This window comes from Aethina tumida, chromosome 1, assembly GCF_024364675.1.
Source record: "Aethina tumida isolate Nest 87 chromosome 1, icAetTumi1.1, whole genome shotgun sequence".
NCBI lineage: Eukaryota > Metazoa > Arthropoda > Insecta > Coleoptera > Nitidulidae > Aethina > Aethina tumida.
This window is the reverse complement of record NC_065435.1, coordinates 63,048,227-63,074,755: the sequence shown is the minus strand read 5'-3', so window position 1 is coordinate 63,074,755 and position 26,529 is coordinate 63,048,227. Positions and strand designations below refer to the sequence as shown.

Below are 26,529 nucleotides of genomic sequence, written 5' to 3'. Positions count from 1 at the left end.
TTATGAGACGAAAAATTTAATGTTAGTACTTATTATCGCTTATATATATTAATTATGTTTTTTAATTATCTAATTTTTTATTTTTAAATAAACATAAACGTTATTTCATTTATATTTTTATTTATTTTTTTTTAATAATCTGAAATTTGTGATATTTATTAGGGACAAAATGTTTTTAATTATCTGAAATGTTTTATTTTTATAAAAACGTCAAATTTATTTAATTTTTTTGTAAGTGCTTTTTTAAATTTATAATTTTTATTTATTTATTTTTAATAATCTGAAATTTTTTATTTTTATAAAAAAACAAAAATTTATTTAAACTTTATTTATTTTTTATTTATTGTTTTTCGAAAATTAACGTTTGTATTTTTATTTATGTTTTTTAATAACCTGAATTTTTTAATTTTTATTAAAAACGAATGATTTATTTAAACTTATTGTGTTTATTTTTAACAGTTAACAGCGATTTTAAATTATTCAAATTTATATTATTTATGGTTGTTTATAATCCAAAATATTTTATTTTTATAAAAAACAAAAAAATTTATTGTCGTGTTTATTTTTTATATTATTGTGATTTTCGATTATTTGCATTTGTTTTTATATTAATTTTTAAGATGCTGAATTTTTTAAATTTTATTAAAAACGAAAATGCATAAAATATTATATATTATTGTAATTTGCATTATTTACATTTGTATTTTTATTTATATTATATGTTTAATTTAATTTTTTTAAACAAAAATATTATTTAAACTTTTTTTTTTATTTTTTTTTTTTGTCATTTTCCTTTATATTTATTATTATTATTATTATTATTATTTACATTTGTACTTTTTGTATGTCTTTTAATAATCTGATTTTTTTATTTTTATTAAACAGGAAAAATTTGTTTAAACTGTTTGTAAGTGCTTATTTTTTACATTATTGTTATTTTCGATTATTTAAACTTTTTATATTGATTAAAACGAAAAATTTATTTAAACTTCTTATAAGTCCTTATTTTTTTAAATTTAAGTATTTTTATACTATTAGGATACTATTATAATTTATGTTAAAAGTAAATAAAAGAAGACTTACCTATTTTGTCTTACTGTCACTTGTTTAAAGGGAAGGGTGAACATTTGTTATTTGGGTAACAAATAAAAAATCTTATTAAAAGTTTGTTATTTTTATAATATATATACTTTCTTTATACACATTTAGAAATAGTTTCATATAATAATTATAATTTCGTTCTAATTTTAAGACAGTTTTTTCTCAATTATATCTACTTTACATAATAAGGTACATTTGCTGTCTGACATTCACCATCATACAATCATCAACAACTATTTACTTTAATAATAGGTAATAATATACAGGAATCACTAAATGTCCCCCCATTCATTTCAGGAGGACTTCGCCGGCAGCAACCCAATGATTTCACATGATCCGTCGCCAGCCTTAAACATTTCGGCTTCTTCCGCAACGTCCGCAACCAATCACACTCTATCTATTTTACATATTCAACAAAAACGTACTAACACAAAAAAAATAAATTAAAAAGAGTAAAATGAGGCTTAAAAACGAACATTACCTGACTTAGACAACAAAGCCAAAAACAGAAATTTGATTTGTTTGTGTGCGATTCGTTTTTATACCCCCCGTTGAAATGCAACAAATGTTAGTACGTTACTATTTTACATTTTTTTATATTTTAATTAAAACAATCGAATATTTTTCAAAATCACCGAAAAATCTATCAGTAAGTTTATCATCTAACAAGAGACTTTAACAGTGGATTAAGCGCAGAACTTTTGTTCGTCCAAAATTTGCAAACACACACTTACTGACGTTCTGAGGGTCGATTTCGAAAAATATATTGCACCAAATTCATTATTACATAATTTGTCATGTACAATGTGGATTACGCACAAAAAGGAAGGGTGCTTGCTTTTTGTGTGTAGTCCAGGTTTTGAAAATAGTAAAAATGGAACCACCAAAAACATGTCTGAGATCTAAATGTACAAAAGAATGGAATGTTTGCTCTAAAAACAATCTATACAACAATGAAACAGACATATGTAACATATACATACATACTCTCACTGGTCACAGTTTATCCTTTGTTAATTGAAGTTTTAGTAACTAATCACTTGATTCATTATTAAACTGCTGGCCACACCCTGTAAAGAACATAAAACCGAAATTAGTTTATTGCTTTTGCTTAACTTGTTGTTTTCTTTCTTTTTTTTTTTTAGTTCAGAGGATGCATTTTGCAGATGATAATTATGAAGATTTTATTTTCTTGTGTTTAGTGAACGTTTCCTGTTAAATTTTTAAAGCTTTTAACTGCCATAACGGTTTAGTCCACTAAAAACTTTATTAACGAAGAGGCAGTCTTTATTAATTTATAAATCAGCGATTTGATTTAGGTTTCTGCGGTCTGGACATTTGTTTGATTGCAACATTTTAATATCAACAACAAATATTTATTCTGAACTGCTTAAAAACAAATTGCAACTATTTTAATTAGTTTTTTTAACGAATGACGGAAGAATGTTAAATAATAAATCAACAAGAATTTTATCGAAAAGATTTCAACGGATAAGTTTTTATTATTATGATAGTTGTTAAAATTTAAAACAGATAATTTGTCAATAAAATTTTAATGATGACTAGCGTGAATTAGGAGACATTTCTTAAAATAAAAAAATCAAATAGTTTTATTTAATATGTAAATCGAACTAATTGAAGAATGAATAAAGAAAAAAAACTGTTTATGATACAAATATTTATATATAAGTAAATAGCAATGATCATTAATTAACATCCTTTTAACATTTTTGTTTTGAATTGGGTTCAAGTGTACGTTCCGATGTAGTCATTAAAGTGTGTCACATCGCTTACAAAAGACCTTCCAAACTACAACGAAGTGAGGAAGTACTAATAATTGCTTATTAAAAGCAACAATAAAGGCACTTTAACTAGATTACATCAGATTCTCGGTGCCGTTAAGAAGATACTTCTGCCTACATGTTTGCTTTTGTAATATCCACACACAAACGCCGATACGGTTTATTCAATGAGTGTTTGTGTGTTAATTAGGTTTTGCTAAATGATGAAATTCGCCCTCAACAAAGGTTTCAAATTAACTACCATTCGGCCACCGGCAACGTTGCGACAAAAAGTAAACTTAACAGTTAACCCAATAGTGAGGACCAATTAAGAATTTAACTAGGATAGTAATTACGTGGATTTGAGGCAATTAAACAAAAAATTAATGACCAGTTTACGTTTGATTTCTTTATGGTAAATTTTCCCCTGCAATGCACCTCCGAGTGTAATGAATAATTAAAATCGAAAACAGTGTGTTTTTTATTTGTGTTACTTACGTCAGGAGGCCGGGATTGTCCGCTGGGTACCACGAGTACTGCGGGAGGTAGTTGTGGGACGGGTGGGGGTGAGGCGCCGGATGGGGCGGCGGATGGATCGGCTGTTGCGGCTTGACGTCCCAGCTGGGACTGGCGGCGGGCTGGCCGGACATGTCCGAGCCAGGGGTGGAACTGGGTGCGGGCGATGAGTGTTGCATGTAGCCGGTGGCGGGCGAGCCGCTTGATGAACCGCCTCCTCCTGGAAAATGAAAGAGTTTCGATGTTAATGAACCGTTCCACGGTTTTTCTCCGCATGCTTTTGTTGATATCTGCTGAACGTGGCAACGAAATGTTTTGTTTTGTAAATGATCCTCAAGTTTCACCATATAATGAATTTTTGGTCGAATAGTTTGTTTACAAAATATAAAAATGTGGCTCAAATTTGTATTAAAATCATTTTTACTTATAACTACATAAGAGTGCATTACGTATTGTAATTTGAATATTTATGTTCTGAAAGTAAACGTCAATTAAAATTCTAGTATTTTTTCTTCAGTTTCTTCTGAAAAAACAAACTAAAAACTAGTTTTAATTGCATTTTTAGCTAAAGACAAGCATAAAAATTAAAATATTTAATTATTCCTTTATGTAATTATTTATTTAAATAACCAATTTTATATTTTTCTATATTTAAATTTTATTTTAGAAAATTGTCGTTTTATTTATTTGCCCCACTTTTCGCAATTTATATGTGGTTTTTAAGTTTTAAATCGTAAGTTAATAGAACTTTTACTACCATTATAATTAAAATAGAATATTTAAAATCTCAAAGTAAACTAAATATCAATTAAATTTCTTATTATTAAATTTTTAAGTTTTATTCTCTAAAACTATCAAAAAACTAGTTTATTTTAACATAAGAAAAATTGTAATTATTAGTGTAATATGTAATTATTTACTTAAATAACTAATTGTACATTTTTCTGTGCTTTAATTTTATTTTAGAAAATAGTTATTTTACATATTTGTTCTATTTTTATAATTATTTTTTCCACGTTTTATCTCTTTGTAATAACATTTATAATAATGTATTATTTATATTACTTAAATAACATAATAAATAATTCCAATAATTAATTATTGTAATATTTAATTATTCGTTTAAATAATCAATAGAATACTTCTTAATTTTATTTTAGAAATCATTGGTTTGACTTACTTTTTCTACTCTTTTATGATATACACACACGATTTAATTTATTGTTAGTAATTTTTCCGTGCTAATAAAATTTTAAAATAATGAAACATCTTTTAGCATTCTGAAATTCGATGGTAAAATCTAGATATATATTTTATTTATACAACTAGTTATTTTATGTTTTAGTCATGTGTGTTTTTAGATTCCTTATGTAGGTATTTCCATTTTAATTTATATCGAATAATAAAATATTCTGTCTTTTTTATGAAATTTTAATTGGATTTTATTTTTATAACAGTCGTTTTATTTATTCATTCCGTCTTTTCCAATTTATGTTATCTTTTTACAGTTCTACACATAGATTAATACCTACCATTAAATAATTAATAACCACATTACTAAAATACTATTTACAGTAACAAATGCAAATATTTTTTGTTCCAAAATCGTAATTTAAATTGGAAAAGGCTCATTTTAATTAACCGTTTGTCACTTTTTTCAATTTACATGTTAATATAAGATTGTATTTAATTTTATTAATTTCTATGTTTGAATAATTTTTGTGTGTTTTAAATGATTTTTTACAATTAATTGAGGAGTACGTAAAATTTTACGTTTTAGTTTTTAAATATTATTAACATTAATTCAATACGAAATGAAATTTCTTTCGAGCATAATTATAAAAAATTCATATTTAAATATATACTTTCTTTAACTGTATATATTATTTAAATAAAAATAATTATGAAAAACGTGCACATGAAGCCGATGTTGACCCAATATTTCGGGTATACGTACTCAACTCGAATTTTATTTATTAACTACTTTAATGATGTACAAGCAATTTGCATTCGCATCGTATTAATTAAGACGTTACAAGAACACAACGTTTATTAATTAATTTAATATAATGAAAATTCATGAGCGACTTTTACGATCAATCGACGAGAGTTTCAATATAAATTTCAAGACCACGCACACAACAAATTTTCACGACGACTAATAAATCGACCAGCGTACATTTACATGTGTAGATAAGTGTATGTAATTGTTTAAACGTCTGGTTAGTTGTCTGTGTTTGTGGTGAAATTAATGGGAGTTGGATACATCAAAACGTTTTCCGTTGCTTCATCGTACAGCAATGTTAGGGAGAAGTGGAATTTTCAAATGGAAATCAAAGCATCCGTACCTGGCATCATATTTTGACCCTGAGGACCTGGACTCGAGGATGGCAGATTAGCATTGGCACCTAAAAGGCCGGAATGACCTCCTGGAGTACCGTTGTTGTTCGTACCACCGGTGACCTGAGCAGCCTTCATCATTTTCTTATATTTACTCCTCCTATTTTGGAACCAAATTTTAACCTGCAACAAAAATAAGAAACACGGTTAGATTATGCTCACTTGCAGCGGTATATTTTTTAGCGTCGCACACTAGCAGAAAATGCGGTGCTTACTGAACAGGAAATCATATTCTCTGGTTCTTTAAGCACAGAATGCGCTATTTCCCACAGAATTCGCCAAATTGCAATTGCAAAACCTGTTGCACTGGCTCTAATAAGAAAACTATGCCAGTATTAATTAAAAAATACTATTTAATCCTATACCATAAGCAATAAATTCAATTATTATTGTCGGTAATTGACAAGAAATTTTTCGCAAAAAACTGTTACCGTCATAAATAACCGTCTGAACAGTCCTGAATTCTCGACCGATAAACATCTCGATTAATCCGAATATTTTCTTGATTGATACAAGATGAACTAATGACACCGGTGAAGATAACACCTACTGACGTGTCGGTCTTGTTTCAGAACGATGCGGGGACCGGATTAACAAATTAGCCGCATTAAAATGCATGTTTTGAGTTCTACATGTACAAATATCTCCGGCTTCGTGCTTTTATTTCGTTTGTAATTAAAGTTGGAAGTATTCGAGGTGATGAGCCGAAGGGACGTTGCCAAATTGACTGACTGACTGCGACAATTAAGTGCATTAAACAACATGCATTATGCACTTTTATGAACAACTTCTGTTGCACCACATGCCTAACTTGTTAGGGTTGTATTTTCGATTGAAAACGTATGGTTGGGTTGTGTCTGTTTATACGTTAATAATTCCATCGTAAACCTCATGGTTAAAAATCAGGCAGCGAGGAAGAATGTCTTGAAGAATTATGCGTAAAATCTGGTGCATAAAATTAACAGTACTTTATTACGATATATGCGGATGACCTTAAATTGTTTATATCTAGAGGTAAAATCGACTCTTACATAATTTACAACAATTGTGATAACTCAATAACAAAGGAACATAAAACAACACAATTAAAAAACAATATATACATTGTTTTCGGGAATTAAGATATGAAATTAAAAAATCCCTGGGTCAGGAAAATAAATAAAATATCCTAAGAGATTCTCTCCGTTTTTTTTTCATTTTTTCCCGTGAAACGCTTTTATTGCGGTGATTTTTTCTACAGGGAGCTTAATTACCTGCATCAAATAAAAACAGCATTAAAATTTTTATTTGAATATTAACATGATCATGAATTTAAATTTTTTTCGCTGGCAACGAAATTACATAACGTTGTTAATGGTTGTTTTACATACCTCCATATCTTATTATGATGTAACCCAGGCATCTGCCTATTAATAAAAGAAATGATTAAACCAAGTAAATAGTTTCGTGTGGTACAGAATTTTTACCTCGACCGTGGTCATTTGTAACAGTCCGGACTTTTTTATGTCCGTCATTTTTTTTTTCTTTTCGTTCTTGCATTGTGCATAAAATTCTCTTAATAATTACAATTCTCAAGGTTTCGAGTATGCAATCTGCTTCCTTGATTATATGCAACTAGTTTTGGTTTCAGCTTATGAATAATAAACATTTCAATTCTCCGGATAGTACGGTTTTCTTCGTGCAACAAATGCTCTCGCTATTTCATATTCAAATTAAAAATTACTACTGTGGAGCACGCATATTAAAAGGCAGTATAAGTTTAATTGACAATTAAGTTTTATAACTACTGGAATTCTAATGGTTTTGCGCAAAAATGAACCAGAATGTGGAAATAATATTTTTACTAAGATTTATCGAAAGAAACCTTCGTGAGTATCAGTTTCTAATTTTTTACTCCATTAATAATATTTCTTATAACCATTACCTATCATTAACATAATTTTAATGTTATATTTGTCTAAATTATTAATTCAAAAATGGAAAAAGCATTGCACAATTTTATTATTTATTTTTTTTTTTTTTTAATGTCAGAATTTTGATGATTGTAAAGGTTGTCCCAAGTTTTTTTAATTTTAAATGACTTTTAGTTAATATTTATTCATCTTCCCTTAATTGTCTATGGTCTTACTTGGTATTTTTAAAAAGAGAAAATATATTTTCTTATAGAAATACTTTATAAAAAAAAATTAGTATACTTGTAGAAGCAAATGTTCTAACTTAATCCTTTGATTTCACTTCTTTTCCGAAAAGAAATCGATAAATCAAAATAATGTTTGAACCATTTCATTACAAAATTTGTTTAGAACAAAAATTGAAACAAGAAAATCATAAAACAACATTCTCATTAAGCTTGTATAATTTATTAAGTCTGGTGAATATATTAGCATTTCTATAGAATAATATTTATTAGTTATTAGAAAAACATAAACTAAGTATAAATAAAAAGCGATTAGGAAGTTGATGTAAAAAATAATTAAAAATTGATAACTACTGCAGTGCCATGATCAGTTTCAATTTACGTCGCCTTTAATTTAAAATAATGTTGCATTTTCGTGAACGAGCATCGTTACTGCTAAACAATATCAAAAACGCAATCATTGTAATTATTATAACAACACCTACCGGTGTGGGCACTGTAATTATTAATAAGGCGATTAATTTAAATAATTCCAAACAAATTATTTAACAAGCAATGAGTTTCGCATATCTGATGCACATCATTCGAATCGCCATGATAACGCTGCACGTATTTATTGTAAGTTAGCGTAATTATCATTTAAATTGTTACGCACAGCGTGTTAGAAAAGTGAATTAAAAGAAAAAAAACGGTCCGGTTCGGGACGTCGGGATGGACGTTTTCGAAACGTCGGAACCGGGAACGGTGGTTTTTCCTTGGCGGGAGCGCAGAACACCACCAATTTTAGATAATTTAGTGAGTCGTGATCGGCGCGATGCCCTCGGGCTCTCCAAAGGTTGAAGCAAAGGAAATGTTACAAGGCCTTCAAGATTATCGCGGAGATTGTGGCGTTTTGAAACCGCTGCGTCTCTCCATCTCGCTCGCCATCTCTCACTCTTCTGCGCTGCGTTTTTTAATTATTATTTTATAATGAGTAAAAATAAACGTGAGTTGAAGACTTCATGTGAGTGACAGTTCGATGCTGTGGGCCCCACTGCAACACACGGGCCCGACTCTGAATATCTTAGCGCGGTTCCAACAATTTACAAACATCACCTGGTATCACCTGGTATTAATGTTGCACACCTCATGCCTTTCAATGGACAATTTCACGCGGCATTTTCTTCTACGTTCGTTTTTGATTTAAGAGGCTCGATATCACTGTTGACAAACGGTTGATTCAATTTACATTTGTTTTTTTCTTTATCGTTGCTGCACACTCAATTATTAATGACGCTCAAACTTCAAACATCTAAAGTAATTAAATCAATCTATTTAAGGTCCTTAAATAATATAAAATATTTAATTTGATTCTGATAATTCTAATTTGAAATCAGTAGTAGCAGTAAGAAATTTTAATACATTTAGAGACATAACTGCAAAATGGACAAGATGAATAATAATAAAAGCAAAATATCAACTGCAAGTAAAGTATTTGACCTAATATTTCAAATTGAAATGAGAATTAGCAGTAAGAAATATAAATAATGGTAGTTATCTTCAAAATTTTAGAAAAGCTAATTTTATTTGAAATATTTTTGGCTCTAGTATATCATTTTACAACAATACAATTGATTGTAAAGCATAAATAAACGTAAGTTAAATGTTAAACCAGTAAAGTATCAAATTAAAAAATAGCAGTCTTCATTTCAATTATTTCTCAATCAATTTTCAAATAAGTAATCTTTTCAAAATATTTAGGCATATTACTGTAAAATGGACCAGATGAATAATAATAAAAGCAAAATATCAACTGCAAGTAAAGTATTTGACTTGTTTTTTGAATAAAAATACCTAATATTTCAAATTGAAATGAGAATTAGCAGTAAGAAATATAAATAATGGTAGTTTTCTTCAAAATTTTAGAAAAGCTAATTTTATTTGAAATATTTTTGGCTCTAGTATATTATTTTACAACAATACAATTGATTGTAAAGCATAAATAAACGTAAGTTAAATGTTAAATCAGTAAAGTATCAAATTAAAAAATAGCAGTCTTCATTTCAATTATTTCTCAATCAATTTTCAAATAAGTAATCTTTTCAAAATATTTAGGCATATTACTGTAAAATGGACAAGATGAATAATAATAAAAGCAAAATACGTAATAATTCAAATTTGAGATAAGTATTAGCAGATTCTAAACAATAGTAGTTATCTCTAAGATTTTAGAAAAACTTATTTTATTTGAAATATTTTTGGCTCCACTATTTCATTTAATAATAATAATAATAGATTAGATTGTGAAGTACAAAGTTAAGCTTATACAGAAAACTATCAAATTTAAAAGTGTCATCTTTAATTCAATTATTTTTCAGTCAGCTTATGGGTAAGTAATCCTTGTTCCAAGATGAACGATAATGAAATAGTTATTTCAAAATATTCTACTTATTTATCTTGAATGAATATTATTTCCAAAACAGTATCCTAGTAATTTAGTTTTAGTAGTCTATGTATCAGTTACAATGATCAAAATTTTAGAAACACATGAAATACTTTTGGTACAAGTATTATTATACTGTGGTACAATCGACTGTACAGCATGGGTAAACTTAATTACCGAAGAAAAAAAACGCCACTCTTCACTTCAATTAGTTCTCAATCAGTAAACAACAAATTTGTATAAAATGATTATAATGATAATCATAACCTCTACCATATCGTTATAATTGGGGAACGAAAACGATAAATTGTTGCAGTCGAAGAGTTCCATGTGAACATTTCATTTCCCTTTCATACGAAACAAAACAAAAGCATCATCTAAATGAATCATGTCATCATTTGTAAAACAATTGAATTAATTTTCAACATGGGTAAGCTTAGACATACACAGCAACCGTTTAACCATTTCAAAAGTCGAGGGACACGCATCAAAAACCACCATATTTACGACCCGGTTTGATAAATTTATTTCGACAAAACTGAACCTTATAAGTTTGTTTTTTTTTTATTATTATCATTTCTTTTTTTATTGAACGCGCAACGGTGACTTTTATTGGTTTACAACAGTTGCGCACGGTGGACGCGGATCCACTCAAACAGAACCGAACCCGTACCCTTATGGGCAGAACACGACGACATCAGGTGCGGGATAAAGTTCAGATAAAAGGGTTCGGGAACGTCGAAGCAATTTGACGCGGAAGAATTTCGTGCGTCGGTCAGTTTGATTTTATTTATTTATTTATTTTTTTTTTTTTTTTTGTCAATTTTCGAGGGTCGAAATACGTTGTAGTCGGGTCCTGTTTTGTTTTGGTGGAACCGAGCGGATCGAGGCTGCGGAACATGTCATAAGTGACTACGTGGGATAGTGTTTGCCGCTCCCTAATGATAGAATACGATGGCAACATTTGTAATGTGTGTTCTGCCATGTGTAAAGCGGAAACGGACGGAATACGGCCCAAGGCGTAGTAGTTGTACACTCGAATGAAAATTCTTTTTGTTTCGTGCGCGCACATTTTTTTTTTTTTTTTTTTCATATAGTGTGCACACGATATTTTTGTACCTAGATAAAATTGCGCTTGCTGCTCGCTGACGGCAGGTAGAAACGGTATTTTCAGTATGGCTTGCAGTCGAAAATCTAGGACGGTATACTAAAACGTGGTTCGATCGAATACGTTACCAAGTGGTGAACGAGATTCATGGATAAGTTTGGAAAAGCCTATACAGATTGAGGGTCTTCCATTTTTTACATTTGAATTGGAAAGTTCGACAAGATTTTGAAAGCAAATGTATGTCAGTCCATATTAGCAATGATTTACCTGTTGGTAAATCTAGATTTTCATGATATTCCATTATCTTTCAGTCGGTTAACGATATTGGGTGTGATAATTCTCAAAAGTTTGACAAAACAAATATTAAGCAATTATTTGTCCTTTGGTAAATATAGAAGAGCATTTTCATGATACACTAAAGTCTCTCAATGAGTTTATATTAATGGCTACAATAAGTTTATAAATTTGGAGTGTGTTAGAACTGGAAAGCTTCACAAAATTTTAAACACAAATATCAATGCATTTAAGCAATTAGTTGTCCTTTGGCAAATTTAGATGACTATAATGTCATCTCATGGTATTGGCTCCCATTACTACAAATTTGAAGTGAATTGGAACTAAAAAGCCTGGCAACATTTTAAAAATAAATTATCAGCACGTTTAAGCAATAACTTGCCTTTTGGTAAATATACGGGAGAACTTTCATGATGTACTAATATCTTTCAGTCAGTTCCTGTTATTGGGTATGATAATTCTACAAATTTGAAGTGTGTTAGAATTGGGAAGCTAAACATAATTATAAAAACAAATATCAATGCATTAAGCAATTGATTATCCTTTGGAAAATATAGAAGAGGACTTCAATGATATGTTAATGTCAGCTGATGATACTGGCTCTTATAACTCTACAAGTTTGAAGTGCATTTGAGGTGAAAAGTATGACAAACTTTTAAAAACAAATATCAGCACGTTTAAGAAATAATTTGACATTTGATAAAGATAGAAGAAGACTTTCATGATATACTAATGTACCTCAGTCACTTTATATATATATATATATATATATAAAAGTGTTTAAGAAATTGTATGCCCGTTGGTAAAAATAGAAGAAGACATCCAAGATATGCTAATGTCTCCCAGTTAGTCGATGATATTGGACCCAATGGCTCATACAAATTTGAAGTGCGACTGAAACAATATAAAGTAATGAACTTTCCATCTGCACCTTTCTGTCCGCCAATGTACATTGAATCTGTAAATCTAGGACACAGTTCTTATCCACAATGCGCATATCATATTCTCTATTCAACGGCCGATGTTAATCATATTCAAATGGAGAACAAAACTATATGTCGAAAAAATCCAAGAGCAAGTGCCGGTCGGTCCTTGATTGCTTTTTAATTACACTCTTCATCAAAAAACGTTAGGTAACATCTTATTTAGTTGTTGCCACATGGGATTCCATTTTTCACCGAAACCCAGGTGTTAATTTGTTGGAAAACCGGAATAAATTGCCGCTACTTGAATGCCGTGCGATTATTTAAATAATGAAGAATGGGAAAATTGCGTTTCCGCCACAATTCTGCGTCGTTCAAGGTTCCATGCAGCAGCCGATTTCGTTCTATTTATGAATGATTTACTTTTACTTATTGACCACGTCATTTGGGTACCCCGCTTATCCATGTAATTCCCGACTCTGAATGATCATCCAGAAGAATCGGTTGTAATTTTTCATGTTCCCGCAACGGGAACAATGAACCTGTAATGTCCACCAATATGTCAAATCAACTCTAATGTTCAGTTTTTCACCCGGCCCCCAAACGCACAATGGACGCGATAAATTATTCAATTGTGAACCGACGCGGAATATTAGTGTCAAAACGTTGAAGTTTAATATAAATTAGCTTTTTTTCTTTCTTTCATAAACTGTGAAGCAATCGCATAATATGGTGGGCTGAATGGGGGAATTTTGTAATGCGTTTAATTCGAAGCAATTAAAAAGTAATCAGCATGTTTCGTATTGTTTCGTTTTCGGCCCCACCACGATCGAAACTTCGGCCACGAACTATTGAAACTTCTGGTTTCCAGTCATTTTTTTTTTGTTTTTGTTTTTAGGTACCGCTGGCAGAATTTATTTTTATGCATGTAACAATTTGTACGGGCATTACGATTTAATTAAACTTTGAATAACTTAAAGCGGCGCATTTTAAAACGCTGCAAAGAGATGTGAACAATGGACACTAACTCATCGCGTGCCTAACAGACGTCGGGATTTTTATGAATAAACATGAAAACCCCAAGAAATTAATAAACGATATGTTCTGCAAGAAGTTTACTGTCGATTTGAATGGGAATAGTCGGAATATGTAAATTGATACGTGGTGGTTAGCAGCATTGGTCCGTGGTGGATTTTTCGTCGAATTAACGGCCGCCAGTCACGAGACTGGATCATTTTTTAAAAACATCCGAAGGCATTTGAATAAAGTCTACATAAAGTTTTGGAAAAGTATAGGATTCGTTTGCCCAGTCCCTACAGATACTCCTTTATCTCTGCCTACGATCGGGTATTTGAATCTGAAACGTTTGTCGGGCTATTATTTATAGTGGAAATTAAACCTTTTCATACGTGGTGGCACCTCAGCAAATTCGGCCGTGGAGTGAAGAATTAATGGGGGGCATAAAAACTGATATTATTGACACATACGCACAGAGATCGTGGTAATTTCATAGAGACATCAACCTGCTTCAATGTTTGGACCGTCGCGGCGGGTTTTATATTTAGCCGAAGAGCAACAAAAAATAATTGAGCGGACACAATGCGATAATCATCGCGCGAGGTCCCCGCACACAATCGTCCCGCTGATTGAATGAGGATAGTTAGCCGAACCCCCCTCGCGACATAATGACCCCCTGTCTGATTGTAATAAGGCCATTTTCTCAGCACGAGGTCCGCCGCAACGCCGGATCCGGCAATCTGACGATGGGGGTGTTTGTTGGATGATGTGGCGGCGACCAACACGTGCTTTCGGCGCTGGATGCGTTTCGGTTTTGGTTTTTCGGACGGGCGTACAATGGGAAAAAGTGGTTCAAGGAAATGTCACAACTTCGGCTGACACGCAAACCGCCAGGCTAAATTGACGGTTGTCGGTTGCCGTTGTTGCATAAGCTGTGTTGGGAAAAAATATTATCGGCCTTCGGATGTAGTGTGTTGCTGGGACCACCACACTTGGTCAGGTTCAAATCGATAGAAGAGTACGTCGTACGTTAAGTTACGGAATAAGGTTGTCTAAAATTAACGGTGTTCCTTCGAACGAGAGATCGATTGGAAATTCCCAAAAACCGAATTGTTTACTGAGCTCATCGCCTCAACCAAATAATAACAAAAAAAAAGAGCAACAATAACAACAACAGCGTAAGACCGCGGTCTCCGGGCCTGAATAAAACCCGGATTTTGCCGTGGCACTTTTCCACATTAATGTAAAAATAATTTATACATTGAATTATTTTTTTTTCACAGGTGCATACGTAATGGTGGCTTGCAATGACTAACGCTCGACTGTATTGCATAACCACTATTTCTTAATAAATGCATTTATGCACTTTTTTCATATCTGTTGATCTATGTGATGACCTTCGCGGCAGTAGCCGCAGTTAATGTTATGTTGTCTTTTGTCCATTGTTTTAGTTTTGAAAAATGTTCGTGCACATTTTTTAGTTGACAGCCGCGTTACGGAATACAATTGTAAAACGGCCGGCGACGATTCGTGTTTACTTGGAAATTAATTGCTCCGCTTATGACCGCTGATTTATGGCTGAAAACTTGTCGGATTACCGAGATTTTTCGCGGTTACGGGAAAACCGAAGTACCAGAAGAACAGGTGATTTTTCGAAAACGTGCACTTCACACCCAAATCGTCGCCGGCGTGGCTGCAACACCTCCTTCACCTCGGGCACCACAAGTCGAAAAATATTAATATTTAATGAGACAATAAAAATTTGCCAGAAATTAAAGTAAAAAAAACTCGAGCCATATGTAATTAAGGCAGTTTTAATTAAACATTCTAATTGTTATTAATGTGGAAAAATGCCATCGCAGTGAATCAAACGGCCGATCTTGCGGCTAAACTCGGATGCCATTGTAAAATTTATGAGAACAACCGTGTTCGAACATCACAAATTATCACTTAACACACTAATTGGCCTCTTCAAACAACAATAATAATTAATAAAACATCGGGCACGCTAATGTATTCCGATTTTATCACGGTAATAACATTAAAATAACAAAATGTGATTCCCGCGAATGCGAGTTCGTACGAAACGCCGAGCAGAAAAAAAAACGGGCTTAATAAAATGCAGCAGATATTTCGCCAGTAGCCAGTACGGGATGCGGCGGCGACTTTGAAAGGGATCGTGCGCCTTTTTTTCAGTCGTGCAGGTGAAAATGGCAGGGAATCGTACGATGGACTGACTGTACACAGACATGTGTAGTTTTATTTTTGCAGGCCGCGTTCCGATTCACAGAAGAGAGACACTGCGCGACAGCAACCCGTTTCGGACGCCGCAAAAACCGATAAATAAATAAATAATAGTGCTCGCTTGCGTAATGCACTTTGATAATTATCAATAATTATGCTTTATAACATCATTTAGCGGACAGGCGAACTGGATCAATTAGAAACCTGTTGCTGGGGAAAAGTGTTCTAGTACAATGATCCGTCAGGAAGCTCATCCAGTGAAATCAACTCTTCGTCTTCGTCAAAATGACGTTTTTAACCCAACGACATACATACATTCTTCGGCCTTTTTTATAAGTTCATCTTTCATGCAAATCTAATAAAAAATGCCACGTCCCTACGAATTTGAACAATTTTTAGAAAAGACGTATGAACATTCATATTTGAAACCAAAATTTTGACATTACATTTGTTTATACGATAATACTTTTTATTTAAAAAGTTATCAGGAATGTTATATTTATATTTTATGCAAATCTTTAAGGAATAGAAAGTATTCTACTAATTTTAACAATTAAAAAAAATAGATTACTCATTGAAAAAGCGTTACTACTTAAAAACAAAATTGTTACGTTGTAATTGTTTATTTTATTGTAGTACTACCTTTTTCAAAATGTACTTTTATTTGTTTAAATGAAAATAATAATTTAAAAAAATACTAACCATGTTAGATTCAACTTTTATATAAATCTTTTTGAAATATATAGAATAGAAAGTATTGTCTGAATCAAAATTTTAACATCCTACTTGTTTATAAGACAATTTTAAAAAATTACTAAATAAAAAAAAGACTGACAATTTATTAGTAGCACTAACTTTTGAAAATTTATTAGAATCATCCCTTTTAAAACATTTTAAAAATAAAAAGTGCACGAATCTGAACAATTATAAAAAATTAAAATCCTGAAAAATCTTGCTGCGAATTGATCTCAAAAATTTTTGAAATTTTGTTGTTATGATAATGGTAGTAACTTTCTAAAAATATAAAAAATAGTTATGTGTTTGGAACCATATACGTAATGAACTAAATCCAATCTAGATCTAAATATAATAAATGACCTAGTAGAAATTCCAATTATTACCTTCGGTGTTTGGGTGCTTCAAATAAATATGTTTTTAACGGCGTGACTAAAACAACATATGCCGTGTTATTTCGCCACATAATCGAAACAAACATTTCTTTATTTATATGCAAATTATGGATGTTTACAACTTACTTACTTATAAATAATTAATATGTAATACATTTAATCTCCCATGCAATGTAATAATCTCGCGCTGTAAAAGTACCGAAATTCCTAATTTTATGCCCGGCATTATCAAACGATAAAACTCCCAGATATTAATCTGGCCCATTGTTTGATACACACACACACACACACACACACACAACCGACATTTTCATTGATTATCGCGTCGAAATTCTAGGAAAAAGCCGTTCCTGCGATTCCGAGGCCCGGGAAAAAAACTATCCGACATCGTTAATTAAAAATTATGATCGAATCGCCTCGGGCCACACAGAACGAGAGAACAACACACAGACACACACACACACACACACACACACACACACACATGCAAACAGACACACGAGTATTGTTACTCATTTGCTAGGATTCCACTTTGAACCGTGACGAACGGGAACGATTCATTTTGCACTTGCATCTGACCGACGCACATAAATTCATTTGTACATTTGGATTGAAGGCCGATTGATTCCTAAAATAGAGAGTGATTTACGTATATGGGCCATTCGGGGAAATCGGACAATCGGCGGTCACACTAACGTTTTCAATGCTACCGTTTCGCCTTAATTACTCCACACTCTTGTTGCTTGTTCGCTTGCCGGGGCGTCGGGTGCAAAAATCTTGGACGTCGAAAAAACAAGAAAGAAAAAAATTATCTTCTGCAATCTTTCTGTTTTAATTTTTTAATTGGCTCGCATGATCGGTTTTCTTCTCTCCATTAATCACATGTAGAATTCTCCGTCCACGTCGTTGTTGTATTTCAATTAAGCAACAAATAATTATTGATAATTTACATAAAACATGAGTACTACTAGAAAAGTTGAGAGGCAGTCACGTAAACAGCAATAACTAATCATACGTTCGGAAATTTTACGCCAAACTTGGTGAGTCTTCGACAGTTTTCCTATAATTTTAAACCGCACCTTATAAAAAATTAATCAGTCCGTTCGTACTTTAATGGCGAATCCATAATGAAATCGTAACAATGTGTAATTGGCTGCTTTTTTATCTGTTCCATGTATTGTGACAAACGAATCTTGAAATTTATTAAGTAAATTCGAAAACGCCGTGCATTTAGAAACGATGTGGGGTAAGCTTTCGATGTTACGATGAAAAATTTACATATTACGTTCACCACAACTGATCGTGATGTGGATGTGTAACAAGATAAAACAATATAAATTAATTAATTAATTCACTGAACATGCACTATGATTTATTTCAAAATAAATCATTCTCTATCCCTTGCAAGTGATTCAACAACTTTAATGTGTCTCGTCCACTTTTGTCAATATTAAAAGTACCCAGTTAAAGCTGCATTAATGGTAACAGATTATTTTCTAGTAGCTAATAAAAGATTGATAAGGCGATTAAACGTCCTAATGGCGATTCCATAATGAAATCATAACAAATGTAATGTAATCTTTGTAATAGCGTTTCGTATTTATTCTCCTCGTAATGATCACGGTGTGGGGTTATTTACTGAGTATATTTTATGCAGCCGTTGCCGAGGTAAAAAAGCGCATAAACTACATTGATGCTAATTTGTGGACATTAATATAAAATGAGATCAATTAAAAGTATATTAAAGTTTCATCAAAAACTTATAAAACCTTTAATCGATTGTGTTTAGTGGCCAGTTAGAGAAGTTGACATTTTTAAGTGGGTATTAGCTTAGTGAATAATTCATGTAACAGCCATTAGATATGTGTAATTGGGTAACCAAAACTAAACGGTATCGATTTGTGTTCATCCGTGGCAGATGAGGAGTTGCAATTTTAGTAAAAAGCAACTCTTAATCCGGGCTATAATTACGTCGATTCCTTGAATTCAACAATGGCAAACAAAGACCATTGTGGGCATGAGAGCCGCGAGAAAGACAAATCAAACATTTGTCTTGTGAAAAATCTATTACAAATATAAACATTATGCATGTAAGCTTCCAGGTGTTTGTGGCATGTGACATGACCACTTTTTACCAATGAAAAATAACACAGTTCACATCGAAGTCCATTGTTCCGTTGCATTGATATATTTTTTAAAAATAACACAACAAAAAAGTCATATTTTCCTTTTGGCCTTGTATAATTAATTTTTGATGGATGTCTTCTTTGTTTGGTCAGCCCGTTTGTAATTTATAATGACAATAACGTCGAAAAATGTTTGATTTCAGCTTTCATACATCACCACCAACAAAAATCGATCGATACAAAACAGCAAATCGGCATCTGTTAACTATCATTGTTAACTAAACATGGCTAGCTACTGTACGAATTCTAAAGGTGTTAAAGGACGCGGCGTTTGTAAAGTTTTAGGTGCTATTTAATCCTAACTGTCTGCACAATACAGCGCCAATTAAGTCCAATTAAAGTCTAGTGCATCCGTACTGTGACAAAACGAGTGCAAAATGTGCCTCTAAACCATGGTTCAGTTAAAAATGACTGGTGACTATGTCGTGCTATCAATAATGTAACTAAATGCGGGACGAACTAATAAAATGGAATGTTTACATGTCAGTTTCGTGTTCTTCTTCATATTATTAATTTCAACTTAATGCGGCTTTGGATGGCTAATAAATTGGTGTATCGGTTTCTTGTCACAATGGCTATTTAAAGTTGGTACAACGTGAAATTCGATACCATTTTGTGTCTACCACATAGTTATGGTCGATGAATTAAACGAAATATGCCAGTAATTAATATGTAAGTAATTAAGTAAGACAAAAAGAGGAAATGGAAATTGGAAAGTCATCGTATCCGTTGAAAAGACAGCAAAAACCCTTGTGGGTCCCGCATTCATTAAAACTGATTGAGCGATTGGAAAAATTCAAGTGTTACTAAAAAAACAATTGCAATTAAACGTGGACAAACGGAGTTTGCACCTGACTTACCAATTACCCGATTGATAATTGCGTCAATAAAAAATTCTAGGAGTTATTTCAGGTGCACCCGAAGGACGAAATGCTAAATCGTCGAGTTCGGAGACGGTAGGTCCGGAAGACGTCCTTGCGGAACACAAGAACAAACGATTACGAATCGCTTGTAAAATTTGTTGTGACACTTATAACAGTTCTTAACATAAATGCCACCTAATAATAACAACTTAATGCATATTTATTTCATTGAAAAAACACGATAAGACCTCTACAACACTCCATTTAATTATCATAATACGTTTTCGATTAGAAACACCGTTCGACCGGCCGTTCTTATTAACAAGATCTATAAACGCCGCATTAATTCCCCGCGTTATCTGAACGCATTCGTTGCACCGCTCTTAATCCCGGTTAATTCGCACTAAAATACCATCGAACCCTGCCGACCCAATTATTCAGGTCCGTATTGGATGGAAAAAATCCATCCGCGGAATTCCATCGAATGATTCACTTCTGATCGTAGACACCTGCACTCGGGCTTATTGGCTTATTTCTATTAATGCCAAATTAAAGTAATTAAACCTAATGAATGTCTAGGAAAGCGCAAACTCGACTTGAGAAATCAACGTGCGTAATTCATAAAACTCGTTTTAATTACGTTGCATATTATTAATGATTTGTCACCGTAGTTTTTCAATTTCTTTATATCGTTTTTTTCTTTGGTTTCGGTTCGTGTTGTTATTAGTTTGTTTGCATAATGCATGGAAACCCCCTCACCGTTTTGATTGTGCCCGAGCAAAACGAACGCGTAGCGGAACCGCAACGATAGTGGCCCACATTTCGTCGGTTTTTCATTTAGATAAGTTTGGGTGGACGTTTAAAAAAGTATATATCGACACAAAACGATCCGTTTAAAGTTTTCGTACAAAGAGTCGGTTTCGCATTGGCAACAGCAACGGCGTTGCGCAACGGTTTTAAATTAAAATCCAAGCGCATTGTCAATGGTATCGTTGCATTCATTACAAGCGTATTTATCTTTATGGTAGTGATCATGGGACCCGTCGCTGGTTATGTAAGTGAGGTTCTCCTAATAATTACCGGCGGAACATGACGCAAAAATATTTTTATTATGTTTTTATCGTTTCTCACACGAATGACATTTGAAGATGGATGTGCACGGGCTTCCTGTTTTCAGCCTTGGTCACAGTGCTTGGTTCCGAGCGTTAATTCGGAGCAAAAAAGGTCATTAAGCCACGACAGTGGTCTTGCCGAGTACGTGCATTCTTTATATGGACGGATAAATCTAGTGCACTTGATAATTTTCCTTTATGTTCCTCTGATGTGCAGGAAGATGAAAAAAAGGACAACTGTTGCGGCCATAAGAAGAACGCGCCCGAGATCGACTCACTTTGTGCCCGTTCGGTCGTCTTCCTGTTGTCGCATTCGTCATTGGGATTATCAAAAACTGAAGAGGCAGCGATCGGCGATCCGCCCGCCTGTCATCCTTTCCACTCGAATCCGGGCGTTGTTTTTGCCGTTAAGGTGAGGAGTCAGGCACCGTGAATTGACATTTATGACACAAACAGGAAATTCAGACTCGGCTCGTATATTAGCTGCATTTCTGCAGTTGCACACATGGTTTATTAGGGCCGGCGTGTACAGTGCACTGGAAAAAAACACACGCCTGCCTCACCAGCCGTAAGATTGAAAACTGTTATAATTTTAACCGTCACACATGAACAATTTTCTTCTCTTTATTAATCGCACGTCCGATTCGCTGTTTATGCAAGGGGACTACGTTTCAATTAACTCAATTGGTGGTTATTGATGGATTTGTTCAAAAATCACCCGAGGAAATTACCGGGATGGCTTGGCCGCTTTTAAACCATCGATCGTTGTATCTGCACACATAACCATTTGGAATTTTTAAGACAGTTTAGTGATTGTTGTTTAGGAGTGCAAGATGAACCTTCAACCATAAACCTGAACAACTGATTTTCTATTAATTATACGTGCAAATTAAAGATTACACGGAGCGAAGAGTCGAATTGAAAAAGACAACGTGTTAATTACTAGAAAGTCAGTTCTAGGGTCCGACGTGCATGTTGCTTATGTTTAGCGATTTTGAAGGCTCTATTCAATAATTTCTCCAAAACCGGTCATAAACTAGTCTAAATGTGGTGGTGTCTTTGTGCCAGTTATGTATCGGAATGCGTTTTTTCCCTTGTTCTTCCTACCGGACGTGGAAAAGCAAGACAATAGACATAAGTGTAGGGCAGAAATCATCCATATGTCGGATGAGCGGGTTCCGAACCCTTGACGTGCCGGCGTTTGCACTCTATTCTAATTCAAATGCACACGATATTGGTAGCATTGCAATCTGCCGTTTCCGCTTTATTAAACGGGCTTATGGACGCCAGACTTCCGGTCCCCGCGAAAACACCCCGACTGAAAACTGAACGGGCGTTGTTCCTTTTATTTAATTTTTTTTTTTTTTTTTTCAATAAATTGATGAAACCGTGACTCTTCTTCGATTGAGTTGTGAACGCAACAGAATCGCGTGATGACCTTCACACTTTTATAGATGTATATATAAATAATAAACAAGTTGCAATTGTGTTTAATGGGTGATTTTGCTTCGTTATTGATGGAATCCGAATCCTGGGTAGAATGATTCTTGATAATTAGCATGGAAAATTTTCCGAGCAATTATAAAGCGCCCATATTAAAATTAAATCAACACCGGCTACTTTGATTACGATTCTGATTACGGCCTAACGACTTTCCTAATAACGATACGAATCTCCCTATTGAAGAGCCTAATGAAATTTCCTGAGACAAACAAAAACACAAGGAAACTGTTACAGGCAAACAAGATTAATATTTTGTAATTTCTAACGGAATATATTAATACACTGGCTATCTAAATTTGATCTACACACAAAACTGGTTTATGGTAGGTCTCTCGCATTTCAAAAAGTCGGCATTGTATCACCTATGTCAGATCTGGCATCTTTCCGCATATCACTTTGGCCACAAAGGAAGCCATAGCGAACACCTAACAAATCCATGTGGGTCAGAATATTGTAGGATGAAACTTACGTACTATAAGGAATCGATTCGTACCTGGAACAAACAAAAAAAAACAAATTAACCAACAATCAAAAACGTTGAACGCAATTTTCGATTTTAACCAACGAATTTACAATTAGTGGTTTCTGCATGTGTATGTAGATATGCGACACGAAATTTATTTGCAATTTTATGATTATGCTAAATCTGTGCATCTATTAATTTAATGATCCTGTGTAATATTTATTTTTGCATTCCAAGCCTGCCAGTTCAAACATTCTATTACGTATTATTGTTTATTTATGGGAATCGTTGCATGTATTTGGTATGTGGGTATTTTTAAACGTTACATTATTTTTTGAGAGTTCCAAAGAAAATCTAATGTTGATACAAATTGACGAAATCGAGACTCTTTAAGACTGTTTAAGAAAGTCATTTGAAGCTATTGAATAAATCATGACTTCTTCGTGACGTTATCCTTGATTTTGTTTGACAAATTTGTATTTTGATAAGAGGTAAGTTATCTTTTATGAATTTTTTGAAGAAATTCTAAAATTGATGAAGCCAAGTCTCTATAGAGTATTTATGGAAATCGTTTGAAGCTTTAAGCGTTTTACTTCCTAAGAAACGCAAAGGTTGATGTGCTACCAACCAACCAATTTCGAAACAATCCACAACGCCATTTGATTTTTTAACTCTCGATCCGGCTTGACAAATGTGTATTTTGATGGAGGAAACAGCTTTTCCATTGTATGAAAAATAATTTTGCGTGTGTAAGAAAGAAGAAGGAGAAAAAAACGCCATACATCGGACATAAAACTCGGTGCGGAAACAGGTGCTCATTAAAGCCGTGAGATTTCTAAGAAAGTGAAACGGGCAGTGTTTTAGTGCGCTCGGTGTTTGTGTTATCTGCTCTGAATATTATTTCTAAAGTTCTGACACGAACCCGTCGTAGGAGAGACCCGGGCGTAATAAACGAGCACAGACATGCACCGAGTGTACGGGTCCGTTTTCTTTTGACGTTGAATATACTTCACCGCCCATATTGCTTGCATAACCTCACGAGTTGTTGGAACAGAAAAGAATAATTCGGTAACGCCCATTGGACATGTATACCTCGGATCGATTTATAACAGGCAAAAACACACTTTAAAATACGTGTACGGTACGGCAGTTTTTCGATGCGACCGATGTTCACGCACGCCGCCACACTACGTTTATATTTTGTGGTTTTCAAATTGCTTTTGGGCAAACACTGCCTACGAAGGAAGGCCAGACTGTACGGGATGTGAGGCGACCGAAACAAGATACTAATATCCTATTATATTCCACTTTGTTGCTTCTCCACCCGCAAATACCAAAATTCCTTATTTATTGCCCTTCTCACAGATAATCCGAACAAATTAACCGCTTAATTAAAACGGCCAATTGATTAATCCACTACAATTACAACCACAATTTTTACTGGAGAATCTCCTTTTTCACATTGTAGAGTCGATGGGGCACCAGTTTAGAAGATTCTAACAAAATTATGTTCTTAATTCTTAGTACCGTACTTACACATTAATTTGAAATCTTTACTAGTAATATCTAAGAGGCACCAGAAGTGATAATTTACCCATTTTGGAGATTCTAGTAAAATTGTATTCTAAAATTAAATACTTACGGTACTTAGAGTACCATACTTATTTAATACATATATAAAATTAATTTGAAATTTTTACTAGAAAATATTTTTTATATTTTAGTGTAAATGTGCCGGAAAAAGTGCCTATTTAGAAGATTATAACAAAATTATGTTCTTAGTACTAATCTTTACTAGAAGATATTTTTTTATATTGAAGTATCCAGTAGTAACTATTTTCTTCTTATTATAAGTTTCTAGAAAAATCATTTATAAATGTCTAAGTACCGTACTGACTTACATCTTAATATATAGAAATTAATTTGAAAGTTTTAGTAGACGATATTCCCTTTTATATTATAGTGTCAAAGTGGCACCAGAAGTGAATGTTTGTCCATTTAGGATTTATGTCCTTAATTCTACTAAGTACCGTACTTACGGTTTAATGCAAATGAAATTAATTTGATTTTTTCACTAGACAATTTTGTTTTAGTGTACAGTCACTGTACCACCAGAAGTGTATAAACAATCTTTTTAGAAGTTTCTACCAAAATATAGCTTTAGTTAAAAATGGGCACACATTGCACCCTTGCGTATGAGGCACATCGAAACAAATAACGTCATAATTTTTGGCTTAGTCCATTGAGTCGAAGACTGTGTCAAAATCTCGATTTATGTGTCACTGCGGGGTTGTTCGGCGTAAAGGATCGAGATTAGCGCTTAACTAATTGACCATTACTGTAACTGGGGCTCCATGCTTCATAAATTGCGCTTCTAATTAGCACACAGAAGTGGCAGTCGCACACTGGTGGCTTTTCTCCGATTCCGTCTACCCGCAAAACGTCTCCGTTGGTGAACTCTTGCGGCCGGGCCAATTAATGTCCGATAATTGCAACTGTATTAATTAAATTATGTAAACCAATATTATTAGTGCCGACCGATTGGTAATATTCCGTTAGTAAAAGTTACGATTTATGACTGAGACGGAGTCATGTCGCATGTAATCACTGCAGACGTTCACCGGCTCGTTGTTTGGGCGCCAATGAAATTTTTCGAAGGCACAAAACCGTTAGCAATTTATCGAACTATTTCACTGCACACACACATACAAACACACACACACACACACAAATTATTTTTAGGTGGTTCAGCTTAAATAAAATATCCATCGAATTTCCATAACAAATGAGGTTTTTACAGTTTACGTTTCATAAGGATGTATTAAAATGTCATTACTAGGCGTAATTTTACGAGTAGATATTTTATTGGCTATTACAAATCGTCATTGATTTGTAAATCAATTCGGGTAGTTTCGTTACAACCATTTGTTTTTAACGTTACTTTCTAACAAAAATATTATTAGATAAAATTTGATTAACGATTGTGTGCCACGGCTTTCGAGAAACGGCGCATAATTAATAAGTAAAATTCTGCATGTACAATTGGGCTCCACCTTCTTTACGCATTTATATCAATTTTATGTTTAAACGAAAGGAAGCATGTAGTCTCCCCAATACTTTATAAATTATAGCTTAATCGATATTAAACAACGGCTGGAGTGGAACAAGCTAAAATGTGAATTATTAAAGATAAAACATGGGAAATATTTCTCCGTTACACCACATTTTTAACCAGTCCTACCTCCATTCATGCCAAAGGAAAAGGTGTAATTATAAAATATTTAATTTGAAGATTTTTAAAGCGTCGTACAATTACGTGGTAAATTCTT

The 26,529-nt window shown here is 33.1% G+C and overlaps 1 protein-coding gene across 1 annotated transcript in view; it reads right to left on the bottom strand.

Moving 5' to 3' along the window:
• Positions 1-1,155: 1,155 nt before the first annotated feature.
• The window catches only part of LOC109605757 (homeotic protein distal-less), a 42,320-nt gene continuing 16,946 nt past the window's right edge, over positions 1,156-26,529 (bottom strand). Inside the window, exons 3-5 of the mRNA XM_020022349.2 lie at positions 5,747-5,921; positions 3,381-3,618; positions 1,156-2,171 (exon numbers count right to left, since the gene is read on the bottom strand). Coding sequence (XP_019877908.2) covers positions 2,153-2,171; positions 3,381-3,618; positions 5,747-5,921 — 432 coding nt within the window. The 3' untranslated portion in view covers positions 1,156-2,152. The remainder of the gene's footprint in view (positions 2,172-3,380; positions 3,619-5,746; positions 5,922-26,529) is intronic.